The 13,188-nt window shown below is 39.6% G+C and overlaps 1 protein-coding gene across 6 annotated transcripts in view; it reads left to right on the top strand.

Annotated features, from left to right (window-relative positions):
- The window catches only part of ICA1 (islet cell autoantigen 1), a 145,342-nt gene that overhangs the window by 1,990 nt on the left and 130,164 nt on the right, over nucleotides 1–13,188 (top strand). Inside the window, exon 2 of one of the 6 annotated variants that reach the window (XM_089917659.1) lies at nucleotides 1,369–1,370. The exons of the other annotated variants lie outside the window; for them this stretch is intronic. Coding sequence (XP_089773785.1) covers nucleotides 1,369–1,370 — 2 coding nt within the window. The remainder of the gene's footprint in view (nucleotides 1–1,368; nucleotides 1,371–13,188) is intronic. 6 annotated transcript variants of the gene reach the window in all.

The following is a 13,188-nucleotide window of genomic DNA, read 5'->3' as shown; positions in this document are numbered from 1 at the left end:
TTTAATTTAAGGAGATGTAGCTTTCTAATTGGATCTTTTTTGCATCACATAGGTAAAGAGTTGTACTGTCATTAAAGATGAATCTTTAGAAAATGACAGTTAAGCTACTGAGTACTCATTATAATAGTAGAGAGACCCAAGGCTAAAAAAAACTGACCTTGGACACTCCATCCATGGGGCATTACATGCTAAAGACACTGGATGGTAAATGCCTAGCAAGTTTATTTTATAGCTGTCTTTGCTTCATTTGGTCCGCCTGAGACCCTATCTGACTGCTTTCTCTGAGCATCTTTATTACCATGCATTTCTCTCCACATCAACCTTATGAAAAAAATGGACAATTTTGTTACTCAAAAGAAAACCTTCAAAACTGCTGTATTTTCAGTGTATTTGACTAAACAATACATTTTTTTTTCAGGTGCAGGCAGTTTTATCAGAGGAAGAGAAGTGTGGCAACTGTGAAATGACAAGGCAGGGTAAACCTGTATTGGTGTGAACTTTTAAGTTATAGAAACCTCATACAGGAGAAGGTGGTGAAGTTAATAGGCCACAAGGATCAGGAAGGATTTTTCCTCTTTATTGGTTGAGCCCCACATCTAGAAGCCTGAGGGTAGGTGGCAACGTTTAGGATCAGTGCACCGGCTACTAATGTCCTTTTTATTCCATCTGCACTATCAGATTTATGGGAACCATGGACAAGGATGCTATCTGTATGTTTTTGTCCATGAGTCAACATAGATCACTAATTAATTAACCTCATTCGCATCCTCACCCCCATCCAGAATCTGCCTCAGCAAAACCTTTAACTCCAATACCGATACCTACAGGAGGAACATTTTTTTCCTCAAGCTGTCACGTTTTATACCACTATCATATTTAATGCCATGGAGGATGGGCAGAGGATAGGTTTTGGATCCCAATAGAGCAGAATTGGAACCCCAGCTGCAACACTTAATTAGCCATGTGACCTTGAGCAAGTTACTTAAGCTTTTTTCTTTTTCTTTTTTTTTTCGGTACGCGGGCCTCTCACTGGTGTGGCCTCTCCCATTGCGAAGCACAGGCTCCGGACGCATAGGCTCAGCGGCCATGGCTTACGGGCCCAGCCGCTCTGCGGCATGTGGGATCTTCCCGGACCGGGGCACGAACCCGTGTCCCCTGCATCAGCAGGCGGACTCTCAACCACTGTGCCACCAGGGAAGCCCTATATATTCTTTTAAAACAAAGCCTTTCTTCTCTGTGACTGTAGGCCAGTTACTTTGGATAAGTAACTGATTTTGAGCTTCATCCATAAAATGAGGATGATGTCCACTGGACAGTGTTGTCAGAATAAGCATACTGTGCACGAAGCATTCATGTCAGTCTGAGAAGTAGTAATTCCTCAACTAATGGTAATTACTTGTCTCAGTGTAAACCTAGGGAGAGAATGAGTTCATGGAAAGCTGAGAAAATGGCATTGCTCATGATAGGAAGTCTCTCCTCCTAAGTCAGATGATGTCGTTCATCAGGCCTTTGGCCAAATCAGAGGAGTGGGGTCGCTACTGAGTTTTCAGCAAGCATTTGTTATGTGTGTGTTATATGCCATGCATTGTTCCAGAACTGGGAATCCCAAGACAAGACCCAGACTCTACACTGCTCTGGAGGAGCCTGCAGCCTAGTGAGGGAGATCAAGGGGTCAGGTGACAATTACATTTCAGGAAAAGTGGGGAGGGAATGAAGCCCAGGGCAGAGGTACCCAACCGACAGGAGAGAGAGCAGAGAAAACCTGAGAAGATTTGTGGAGGAGGTGACCCTTGAGTTAAGTCTTAAAGGGCCAGTAGGAATTTGGCAGGTCAGAAAAGGTTGGGAGTGGAGAGAGAGAGTTCACCACACAGTACCCAGGTATACAGAGGGAAAGAATACTGGCAAATAGTCCTCATGCCTGGAGCCCAGTATGCATGTGTATCCCTCATTAGCTGAGTGACCTTGGGCAAGTTTGATCACCTGTGAATTGAGAGGCTTAAATGTATTAATCAACGTAAGCACAGGACTGATTTCAATTATGTGGTCTATAGTCATGGAGAGGTGGTAGAGGTATTAGTAGAAAATAAGGGACTGACATTAAAAAGTCATTAGAATTAGAGGAAATTAAAGAGGTCAGCTTTAGAATACGTTTAACAGAAATTACATAGAATTAAAAGAGGGTGACTGAAAAAGACAACTGAATGCATGACTGTGGGTGGGAAACACGAGGTATATATATTCAGTGATGGACCAATGAATATATAGATAATGGTATATTGCTAGCCCTGAGAGTCTAGACTTGAGAGTGGGAAGTTCCTCTCATTCTGTGGTGTATTTGTACAACGAGTGACTGTAAAGTTTTGCAGCTATTTTCCCAGAGCACACATTAAAATCCGTCATCATGATCTCTCACACCCACCCACTTCTCTGTTCCCAGGGTAGGGCATGGAAACCTAATGGTACGTGGGGGAAATCCAGCCTTCTCTGCATGTTTCTGGGGTAGCGCATCCTAAGCCAGGGACCAAGGAGCTAATTGTGATAAATGGTGCCCCGCTCTTCTTATGGGTAGGAACCCTGATAGCCTCCAGGAGTCTTCAGCAAGGTTTTGTTGTGCACAAGCACCGTGGTGGTAATGGATTTGGGGCTAACACAGCGCCTGAGCCTGTGATTAGGAGAGATTGTTTTTATAGAAACCAAGCCCAGTATCCAGTCCCTTTGGTCCAGGAGTAGAGTGGAGTGCTTAGAAACAGGAGTTCAGAGGTCAAAAGCAGCCTTGAATTTACTAGCTGTTGACTTTGGGCAAATTATTTCACCTTTCTAAGCTTTTTTTCTCACTTGCAAAATGGGGTTGTATCCCCTTCTGGTGTGGGCATTAACTCCAAGTGCTTCACACATGTAAAATGCCCCATAAATGGTAGCACAAAATTATTGCCCTTTGTCCAGCACATATTTACTAAAGGCCTACTGTGTTTCAGGTTCTGTGCTTGGTGTAAGGAGGCAAAGATGAACCAGTTAGGGTCCCTGCCTTCAAGGGACTTCCAGGCTAGTGTGGGGCATGCAGATGTAATTAGCTCATCACAGGAGAATAATGGGAGTGCAAGGCACCACTAGCATCAGTGTGGAGCAGGAGGGCAGGTGCTGGGTTGGGGAAGACTTCACGGAGGAGGTGACATTTGAGAGTCTTGAAATAAGATGTTAAGTTTGGCCAGTTGGACAAAGGAGGGGAGGTCACTTCAAATGGAGGGAAACTTTGCAAAGCCTTGAAATGAGATAGTATATTCAGGAAAGTTCTCGCATTCTGAAATGACCAGAAGGAATAGTTCTGTGTGAGGTGAATATTTTTGGGAAGGGGCCAGAATGTGAAGGGGCTTGGTTTTTTTGCTACAAAGTTTGGACTTTCTCTATGGACAAGAGAAGGCAATTAAAGCGTTTTAAGTAGGAGGATGGTATGATTAGATTTGCATATTATAGAAATAGTTCAGACCATGGTGTAAAAGATTGGAGTGGGCAGATACAGGGATGGTTTTGCCTCTGAAGGCCTAGACTAAGCCCTGGCTGTGAATCTAGAAAGGAGAAGATGTATTTAGTAGCCTTTTAGGAGGTAGAATGGAGAGAACTTGGAGACCAGCAACTAAAGATGAGAAAGAAGTCAAGTTTCCAACTTGGGCCACTCAGTAGATTTTGTGCTGGTAATTAACATAGGGACCACAGAAAAAAGAAACATTTGGGGGTGGAGATGGAGAGAGATAATTTTAGTTTTAGAGGTGCTGAATTTGAAGTGCCTATCGGACATCCAGGTGAAGATGACCATAGGAAAATGGAGAGTTAAACACCTCTCCAGAGCACCAAATCCACATTTTGATCCCCCTACTGTAGTCTCTGGAGAGGTGTTTAATTCTGGAAGTTGTTGGCATACAGCTGTTGGTTGAAGCCACAGAAGTGGATTAAATCACCTAGAGGGAGCAAGTAAAGTGTAATAGAAGATGGCTAAGGTTGGAACCTTGTAGAGCAATGATATTCAAGATATCATTGCACACAGAGGGAAAGGAGCTAACAAAGGAAACTGAAAAATTACCAAAGTGTAGAGAATGTTTTCTGAGAAGTCAAGAAGGGGAGCTTAGTCAAAGGTCAAGTGAGAGGAGGACTTGAGTTGGGTTCCTGGTGAAAACCTTTCTCTGGTGTGGTGGAGAAAGGAACCAGACTGTGTGGGCATAGAAGAACTTTGTGAAGAGAAGGAAGAGGATGGTAACTGGAGGAAGAAACAGGTTGGAGGATATGGGTTGATGGCAGAAAGGGAGGTTGATTAACTTGAAAGAGAAGGGATAATAGATGGACCAAGGTGGGAAGGGGCAAAAGGGTAAGACCTGTCCCTTCTGAAGAGAAAGGAACAGCAGTGGTTATAGTCATGGTGCTGGATGGTTCCAAAGAAGTGAGTAGTGGTGATGAGTGGAAGCCGTGAGAGAAGGGGCCCAGCACAATGCCCAGGGCCGTGATTCCGCATAGAGCATGAGGAGGAAGGCTGGTCATCACCACCCTGGGGATTCTCCTTCTACCTGCTGCTCCCTGAAGGCCAGGAGTTGAGTGTCCTTGTATCTAATACTCTTTCCTCCGTGTTGCCGTAGGCAGCATGGGCAACATTGTGAAGTAGGTAAACTTTGTGTTGGTACCAAACCACTTGCCTCTTTCTGTTTCCTGCTTCTCTCTTCTTTGCACTCCTGACCTGAAGCTCTGTGCCTTTGAGCTACTTCCTGGTGGTTCTACCTGGTTATGCTACGTGCCTTACCAGGTATATGTCCAATGGACCTGTCTTTCCTGATTCCCACCAAAATAATTGGTCTTGTGCCTTATTTGCTATGAATAATGGTTAATAATTTATTCACTATTAATAATAACAGCACTATTGCTGCCGTTTATTCCAGTAATCGTCTTCCCTAAGAAAGTAGCAAGAACCTGGAAAAGGGATCTTGTATTAGTTCTCAAATAACACCAAGTAGATGACCCAAGGGTGGCTCTGTTAATTGGGGTACGTGAAAATACAAAGCCCTCTCTTTCTGCCCGCTTCCCTTTGCTGCTGACTTTTATTTAAAAGTCCTCCTCCTGCATCTCCCTCCCCTGCCTGGGCTGCCTTCATCCCTTGCTCTTAAACCAGCCCAAACTCCAACATGATTTAGGGGCCACTACTTTACCAAGGAAGGTCCTTGAATCCGTGCCGTTTCCAGAGAAAGGAGCTGTGTGGGTTTGTTTACAGGACCTGTGCACAGCATAGATATTTTATAAACCACGTACTGGTGTATGTGTGTTTCAGTAATTTAAAACTAATGAAAAAAGCTTACTCTGTGCCTTGGGAAATTTCCTTCAATCCTGGGCCTCAGTTGGCTCATCTATGAAAGGGGAAGATTGGACTGAATGATCTGTAAGTTCTCTCCTATCTCTGAGTGATCCTGAGGAGGCCTAAGAAATTACTTGATCATCTCTTTAAGAGGCTTTCAATTATGAATTTAACCTTAAAGAAAGAGAACTTTGTAAACAGTAGTATCTCCCAAATTGTTCTGATTGTTGACATCATGCTTATGTGTAATTTCATATAGGTGTCGTCACTACATTCACATTCTTTTTCTTCCTTCACGCTTGTAATATTATTAACCATTCATATTTATATATGAATTATGTATATTTCATTTATAAATATATATATGCATTTTATATTTTATATTTGTAGGTATTTATATATGTGCATATGTGTGTGTGTGTATATATATATATATATATATAGAGAGAGAGAGAGAGAGAGAGAGAGAGAGATTGATTGTCCTTTTGATGGCCTAAAGTTAGTTCATCCACTTCACATAATCATTCCTGTGAATATGATTTAAAGCAGTATATTTTGCATATAGAGTTGGACCTTTTTAAAGCAACTTATGAAAATGTTAATTGTAGCCATTTTGTAGTTCATTTTAAAAGATTAGATATACACGTATATATACACATATATGGTCTTTGTATATATACATATACATGTATATAAATAAGATTTTATTTTTGTAATGACATCTCTGACAGGATAATTGTCAGAGATTCTGGGGAGAAAACTGTTTGAAGGTATTTATATTTGTACAGAAGATTGATGACCTGAGTTACGGAATTAATTTTTAGCCGTTTGCTGCTTTGTTTAATGCCGTAGACCAAGGCTGTCCAATAAAAATATAAGGGCAGCCACATGTGTAATTTAAAACATTCTAGGAGGCACATTGAAACAACTGAAAAGAAGCAGGGGGCATTAGATGATATACTTATGTAACCCAATATATCCAAAATATTATTCAACATAAAATATAAAAATACATATATAAAATATAAATAAGTATGAACATAATTAAATATAACATATAATATGTAAATATATATTTATATATAATATAGCTATATAGTTATATAAAATTTAAATATACATATATATCAATATACATATAATTTTATCAACATAAAATATAAAGGAGTATAAAATACAAATTTCTTAATAGACATTTTACTTTTGGGGGGTTACTAAGTCTGCAAATTATAGAGTGTGTTTTACTTGAAAGCATATCTGGTTTCAAACTAGCCATATTTAAGTTGCTCAATAGCCATGTGTGTTTGAAATATTTCAAACTAGCCATATTTCAAGTGGCTGATGTATTGGACACCACAGTCTCGGATGAGAAAGTTAGTTTATCTCAGATTAATCTTTCATAAAAAAATTTATCCCAATTATAAAATGCAGTTTTAACATTTAATTTAAGGAAAACATGTATTCCCATCATTTAATAATGTTCTATGCTGGCAGTTGAAGGCTCTAGTATTTCTTGACAGAAGTTGATTGAGACCTTTGTCTGACTAGGGTGTTCCTTCATTCTTCACCTTGTGACATTAAGCTTTCAGAGAAAAAGCCACTGTAAGTACCAGAGATTAAAATCCATACGTATGCTAAATTTGAATTGACATTTGAAAGTTACATAAACCAACCTAAATAAAATCAAGGGTGAATATAATTTATACAGCAAGGGTTTTTAAAAATCCTTTCTTTAGCAAAGATACCCTATTTGTTCTTTTTCTGTTTCCAGTCTTCTAATCCATTTCGTATTATTTGCTCTTTTAGATTTCCTTGAGGTTTGTTGTGTTCAATGCCAGCCTCTTCATTACTACCATCATGAGTTTTGTTGCAGCACAAAATTCACCCTTACTCCTCCTTTGCAAGCAGGGCTGTAAGCAAGAGAAAGAAGAGCAAGACCTAGATTGTGCCCCTTGTGAGCAATTTGAGTTTGCGGTTTATTTTGATTTTAGTTTGTTTCGTGGGGACATAATATTTTTAACTAATATTAATGTTAAGGATGAAAGCCTTTTAGAGAATACATTGGCTTTTTTTTAAAGTTTCTTCAAATATGGGATACTATATTTGATATTTTCCTTTAAGAGACATCTCTTGGAAGAGAGGAAGAGACTCAGGAAAGCACCAGGTTGCTGATCAGCTCATTAGTGTTTCAGTCCCAGAATTCCTCCTCATAAACTTGATCTTTAAGCTGATCTTGGAAAAGTCTCTCTTTCTAGAAACCCAAATTCCTTATCTTTAAAAAGGAAGATGTTGTGTTCATTATCTCTAAGCTTTCTCTTAGATGTAAATATCTCTGAAAATAATTAAAATTAGCTTCATGGTTTTGTGACTGAGGGCATCCTAGATGTCAGCTAGCCTAGTCTACTATTTTACAGATGAGCCAAGTGAGGCCAGATAGTGAAGTGACTTGGAGGAGGGACAGATTTGTGGCATGGTCGTGGGTTTCCCGGATTTTATATTGAGCAGCATATTGGGAGACAAGTTATACTGGCATTAAAAATATTTACTTCAAGATGTGATTTTAATAGAGTTAGGGAGTTATTAAGCTTAATTAATGCCTGTATGTAATACTTGAGCTGTTTTGAAATGTGAGCGATCATTTAAAAATATTTTTAAAATATCCTAAGCCCCAATTCATTAACAGAAAATGCAAGCTTGCATGTGTAGGGTTTAAATAAAAACTCATCTATCATCTATCTTTTAGCTGCCTTGAATAAGGTTAGAATTCTGCTTTCCTCCTGTAGGATTTGCTGACTCACAAAATTAAAGCATGACTCATAAAATTAAATCATGATGGTGTTTCACATTTGCTTGTGAATTTATGAAATGTCAAAAGTCATTTGCAGGAGACCCAAACCCAGCTAGAAACAGAATCCATTTAAAGTTATATGGAATGCTCAAGTAGTCATAACCCTATCAAAATCTGAAAAGGAAGGCTGTGTGATATCTGAGACATAGAAAAACACCCATAAAAGCTAGTCAAAATCACATCACGTTAATTAATGTTTAGCTTTTGAAAGAATAGAAGATAATTCAACTTCCCACCTTCCACAGGGATCTCTCTTTATCAACTATGTGTGAACACAGTTTGATGAATCAAGATCGAAATAATAATAAAAATAAATATAGTTAATTATGCCTGGAGGAATTGTTTTAGTTTTTCCCTCCCCATTTCTACTGAAACCATTTAAATATTTATATTTAAAACACTTTTCCTTCTCTATATGGGAAATTATAAAAATCATTGTAGACATAAGAGAAAGTGACTAGAGGTAAACTTCTGGGAAAAAAAGATGAAAAATACATTGAACAAAATAAAAAGTACAAACATAAATTGTTTTTTAATGTGGCACCTAGAACCTCTGACAAATGTGTGTTTCTTCATTTGGCAAGTCATCAGGAGCCTGGGTCTGAAGCTGATTTGCTTTGCTCTCTCTGGATCACAGGTTCCCCAATTTAAAAGGAAGAGGCTTCATTCCATTGTTTTCTCAACTCCCGCTAGGCTCTTAAATTATACAGCTTGTATTAGTTCTGAGGTTATGCATCAGAGAAACAAAACCAACTGTTGAAAACTGGTAATATTTCTAGGTGAAGTTGATCTCTGAGAAAACAGAAAGATGGAATGAGGAGAAAATTATATAAATTAGTATCCTGCAATTGGAAGCTAAACCCAAGAGATCTGCCAAAGGCATCCAACGTTTGTTACGGAAAGTCAATTAGGAACTGCAGCAAAGACAGGACATAGAAAGTGACCACTTCATTTGAAATAGACAGCATCAAATGTCTACCCTCCAGGAGAGACGGGTCCCCATGTGTCCCCGGTCACAGCTCCTGTTCTTCAAGTTCTAGGAATGCATAACTGCTTACAGTTGGTTGCACACACACACCATGCAGTTCTACTGTGGAAGCAATTTGTTCATTGCTTTCCCTCTGCCTGGTATAATACCCTCCCCACATATCCACACACACTCCTGCCCTTTCCCTGACCAGCAACTACTGATTCTTAGAATCCCAGCCCAGAGGCTATGTAGGAAGCCAGCTCGGTGCCCTGACTTCTTTGTTCGTCTAACCCTGGGCACCTTCCTCATCCATGGCACTTCATCCCCATCACAGGCAGCACCTGGCATCCCCTGACTTCAGATTCTCCTGTTCACTTATATACAAATAGCCCCAAAAGTCTATGGCAAATAGTGATGTGTAATTTTATAGAGGTTTAGTTTTAAAGAATTATTCTGTATTTGATCAAATATAAGAAACTATTGCTTATAAGCTCTTTTACCATTTTATGTTCCATGAAGAAAGAAAAATGACTGCCAAGCAGTTGACAAGGTATTGATTATACGACACATCCTGGTTTCAGGAAGGTTGGAATGTGAACAGATTTGCACCTTGGATTCAATGACATGTGGTGTCATGAAGCTGGTGTTTGGGAATGAGTGATTTTACTATGGGATGATTCAAACATACCCCCATGCACCCACATCACTGTAAGACTCTGTTTGTTCTCTTGAAAAGTGTGTTTCTTTTGGGGGGAAAAATGGCCCACTTCCCAAAGAAAGCTAAATGCTGGTGTGCACAACAGAACTGAAGTGCTCTAAGATGGTGACAATTTTTAGTTAGAAAATAGAGATTTTGAATAAATTAGACAAATGACAAATTTGGCTGTGGCTCCAATCTGCAATTCAAGAGAATCCACCATATGCTCAGTACAGATATAGGAAAAAGGGATTCTGGACTCAGTTTCAGCTAGTACTCCAACTAATAGAAAACCTGCTCACTGAGGGAAGAGAAAAACCTACTGCTAAAGTTGGAAAGATAATTAATTTGAGGCATGAAACTGCATAAGAAACAGGACACACTTAGGAAATGTGAGTCAAGAGGAAGCTTACTGAAATATTTTTGTGGGTTGAGAATATTGATATGGTGAAATATAACTACTCATCTTACCTTTACTCTGAGTAAGCGTTGGCTCAAGAATTTTAGACTCTTTGCATAATTCAAATATAATCAGAGGTGCTATCAGCTAACTTCATAAACTCATAGAGAAGTGTTCTGGGCCGGAACAAATGTTCAGTGCAGCTGAAGGCAGCCTGTATGGAATGAAAATACTCTGCCATGTTACATTTCCAAGGAGGAAAATCCAGTATCAGGGTTGGAGGCAGCCACGGACAGACCGAATCCTCTTTGTAGCAATGCATCAAACTTTGTTTAAACCAGGCTTGCTTTAGTGTTCTATGAACCTTGGGGTATTTGGAAAAAACTTTTGCTTAGGTATTGGCCAACCAGTGTGTTCAAAATGGCTTTTCAATGGCTATTGGAAATAAAAACAAGTGGGACAGTTGTGGTCTGTCCACATGGGTGGATAAAATTGAAGACTCAACACACCAAGCATGAAGAAAAGCATAGAGGAGAATGAACATAATGACTGCACAGAACCCCTGTAGAAAATCTGAACAAAGTATCCCTGCTCCCACTTCTCCCAGTTTTCCCCATGTGGCGAGATGGTCTCGCAGCCACATGTGTGTGTCAGAGAACAGCTCCTGCTTTTAATGCCTGGCCTCGGATCCTGAGGTGGAAGTATTATAATTCCATCGCGGTGCAGCCTGGGAAGGTCTAAGAGGATTAGGTCGGTTGTCTTAGTGTCACCCAAGAAGATGGTGCTGGCATCAGCAGCAGTCCCACCTCTGAGTAGGGAGACATCTTTCCCCTTCATTACTTGTCTTAGACATAGAACCTTTTCCTCACTCACTCATCCTCCCACTCTCAGGGTTGCTACATCAAAATTAGGAACTAACTTTTCATTGATCTATTAACTCTTGGGCCGTACTTTTTTTTTTTTTTTTTTTGCAGTACACAGGCCTCTCACTGTTGTGGCCTCTCCCGTTGCGGAGCACAGGCTCCGGATGCGCAGGCTCAGCGGCCATGGCTCACGGGCCCAGCCGCTCCGCGGCATGTGGGATCTTCCCGGACCGGGGCACGAACCCGTGTCCCCCACATCGGCAGGCGGACTCTCAACCACTGCGCCACCAGGGGAGCCCCTGTACTTCTTTGAGTAGGTCTTAAATATTATTGGCTCATCTGCTTTGTCCCCGGGGAGACAGAATTTAGTGAAACACAAGCATTCATGTGGTCAAGTCATGCTGAACTTAACAATATTGGTGCTTTTCTTTTTCTTATCATGGGACTCACAGTCCGTGAGCAACTTGATACTTGCTCTTCCTTGCCTGTCTCCTAAGGTAAGGTGACCACAAGTAGAACTTTAGGAAGTCTTCTCTGTGCTATTAACAACCTTGAGACCTGATACCATTCATTTTGGGCTTCTTTCATAAGTGCTTTGTGGCAGAAGTGGAGAAAGAGCTTCCTCTGCAGAATCGTGAATTGAAGTATTAGCTAAACATAGACTTTATTGTATTTTAAAGGGAAAATGATATTTTTACAGCAGAGTTTACAAATTTGGGGATACATGAAGATCTTTTTATATGTCTCTTGCAAATGTCAAGAGTCTTGGATCTAGAAATTATGTTTATATACGTCTGTCTTTCCTGCTCAGCCTGCACTGCCCGATATTATAGCCAGTAACCACATCTAGCCTTTGAGCATTTAATGTGGCTGGTCTCAATTGAGATGTACTATAAGTGTAAAATACATACCAGTTTTCAGACTTGATACAAAATCATGAATGCAAAGTATAGTTAGTAATTTTTTAATTGATTGCCTGTTGAAATAATATTTTAGATATATTGGGTTAAATAAAATATATTACTTAAATTTTTTTACTCTTTTTAAAAAAAATGAATGAGCTTTCCTGTTATTCTACATTCCTGCTAGGATTGGTATTTTCAGCTTTGTTTGTTTGTTTGGAATGTAACCATTCTAATCAATGTGTAGGATATCTCATATCTGTTATTTTCTTATAATCCCCTTATTATCAGGGTCGTTGTATATGATTTTTTTCCCATTTGTATATCTTGTATGGTAAGGTGTCTATTTGTATACTTGCCTGTGTTTTTTTAACCTTTTGACTCCTTTCACCCATTTCTCCAGCCACTCACCACCCACCTCTGGTGACCACCAATATGTTCTCTGTATCTATGAGCTTGTTTTTTTGTTTTGTTTCTTTGTTTTTGATTCCACATATAAGAGAGATCAGAAGATATTTGTCTTTCTCTACCTGACTTATTTCACTTAGCATAATGCCCTCAAAGTACATTTATGTTGTTGTGAATGGCAAGGTTTCCTTCTTTTTTATGGCTGAATAATATTCCATTATAAGTACGTGTGTATGTGTGTGTATACACACACACACACACACACACAGAGGCAACAATTTCTTTATCCATTCATCCATCAGTGGACACTTAAGTTGTTTCCATGTGTTAGCTATTGTAAGTAAGACTTCAGTGAACATGGGGGTGTGAATATCTTTTTGAGTTAGTGTTTTCATTTTCTTTAGGTAAATAACCAGAAGTAGAACTGCTAGATCACATGGTAGTTCTATTTTTAATCTTTTGAGGAACGTCCATACTGTTTTCCATAGTTGCTATGCCAATTTACATTCCCACCAACAGTGCACAAGGGTTCTCTTTTCTCCACATCCTCGCCAGTGCTTGTTATTTCTTGCCTTTGATGATAGCCGTTCTAAAAGGATTGAGGTGATATCTCATTGTGGTTTTGATTTGCATTTCCCTGATGATTAGTAATGCTAAGCATATTTTCATGTACCTGTTGTCCATCTGTCCATCTTCTTGAGAAGAATGTCTATTCTGATCTTCTGCCCATCTTTTAATCAGATTGCTTTTGCTAATTGAGTTGTATGAGTT

This window comes from Delphinapterus leucas, chromosome 9, assembly GCF_059928025.1.
Source record: "Delphinapterus leucas isolate spDelLeu-1000000601 "Yukka" chromosome 9, BTC_Dleu_Yukka2, whole genome shotgun sequence".
Classification (NCBI taxonomy): Eukaryota; Metazoa; Chordata; class Mammalia; order Artiodactyla; family Monodontidae; genus Delphinapterus; species Delphinapterus leucas.
The sequence above is the reverse complement of the archived record's forward strand: the minus strand, read 5'-3'. Positions and strand labels throughout refer to the sequence as shown.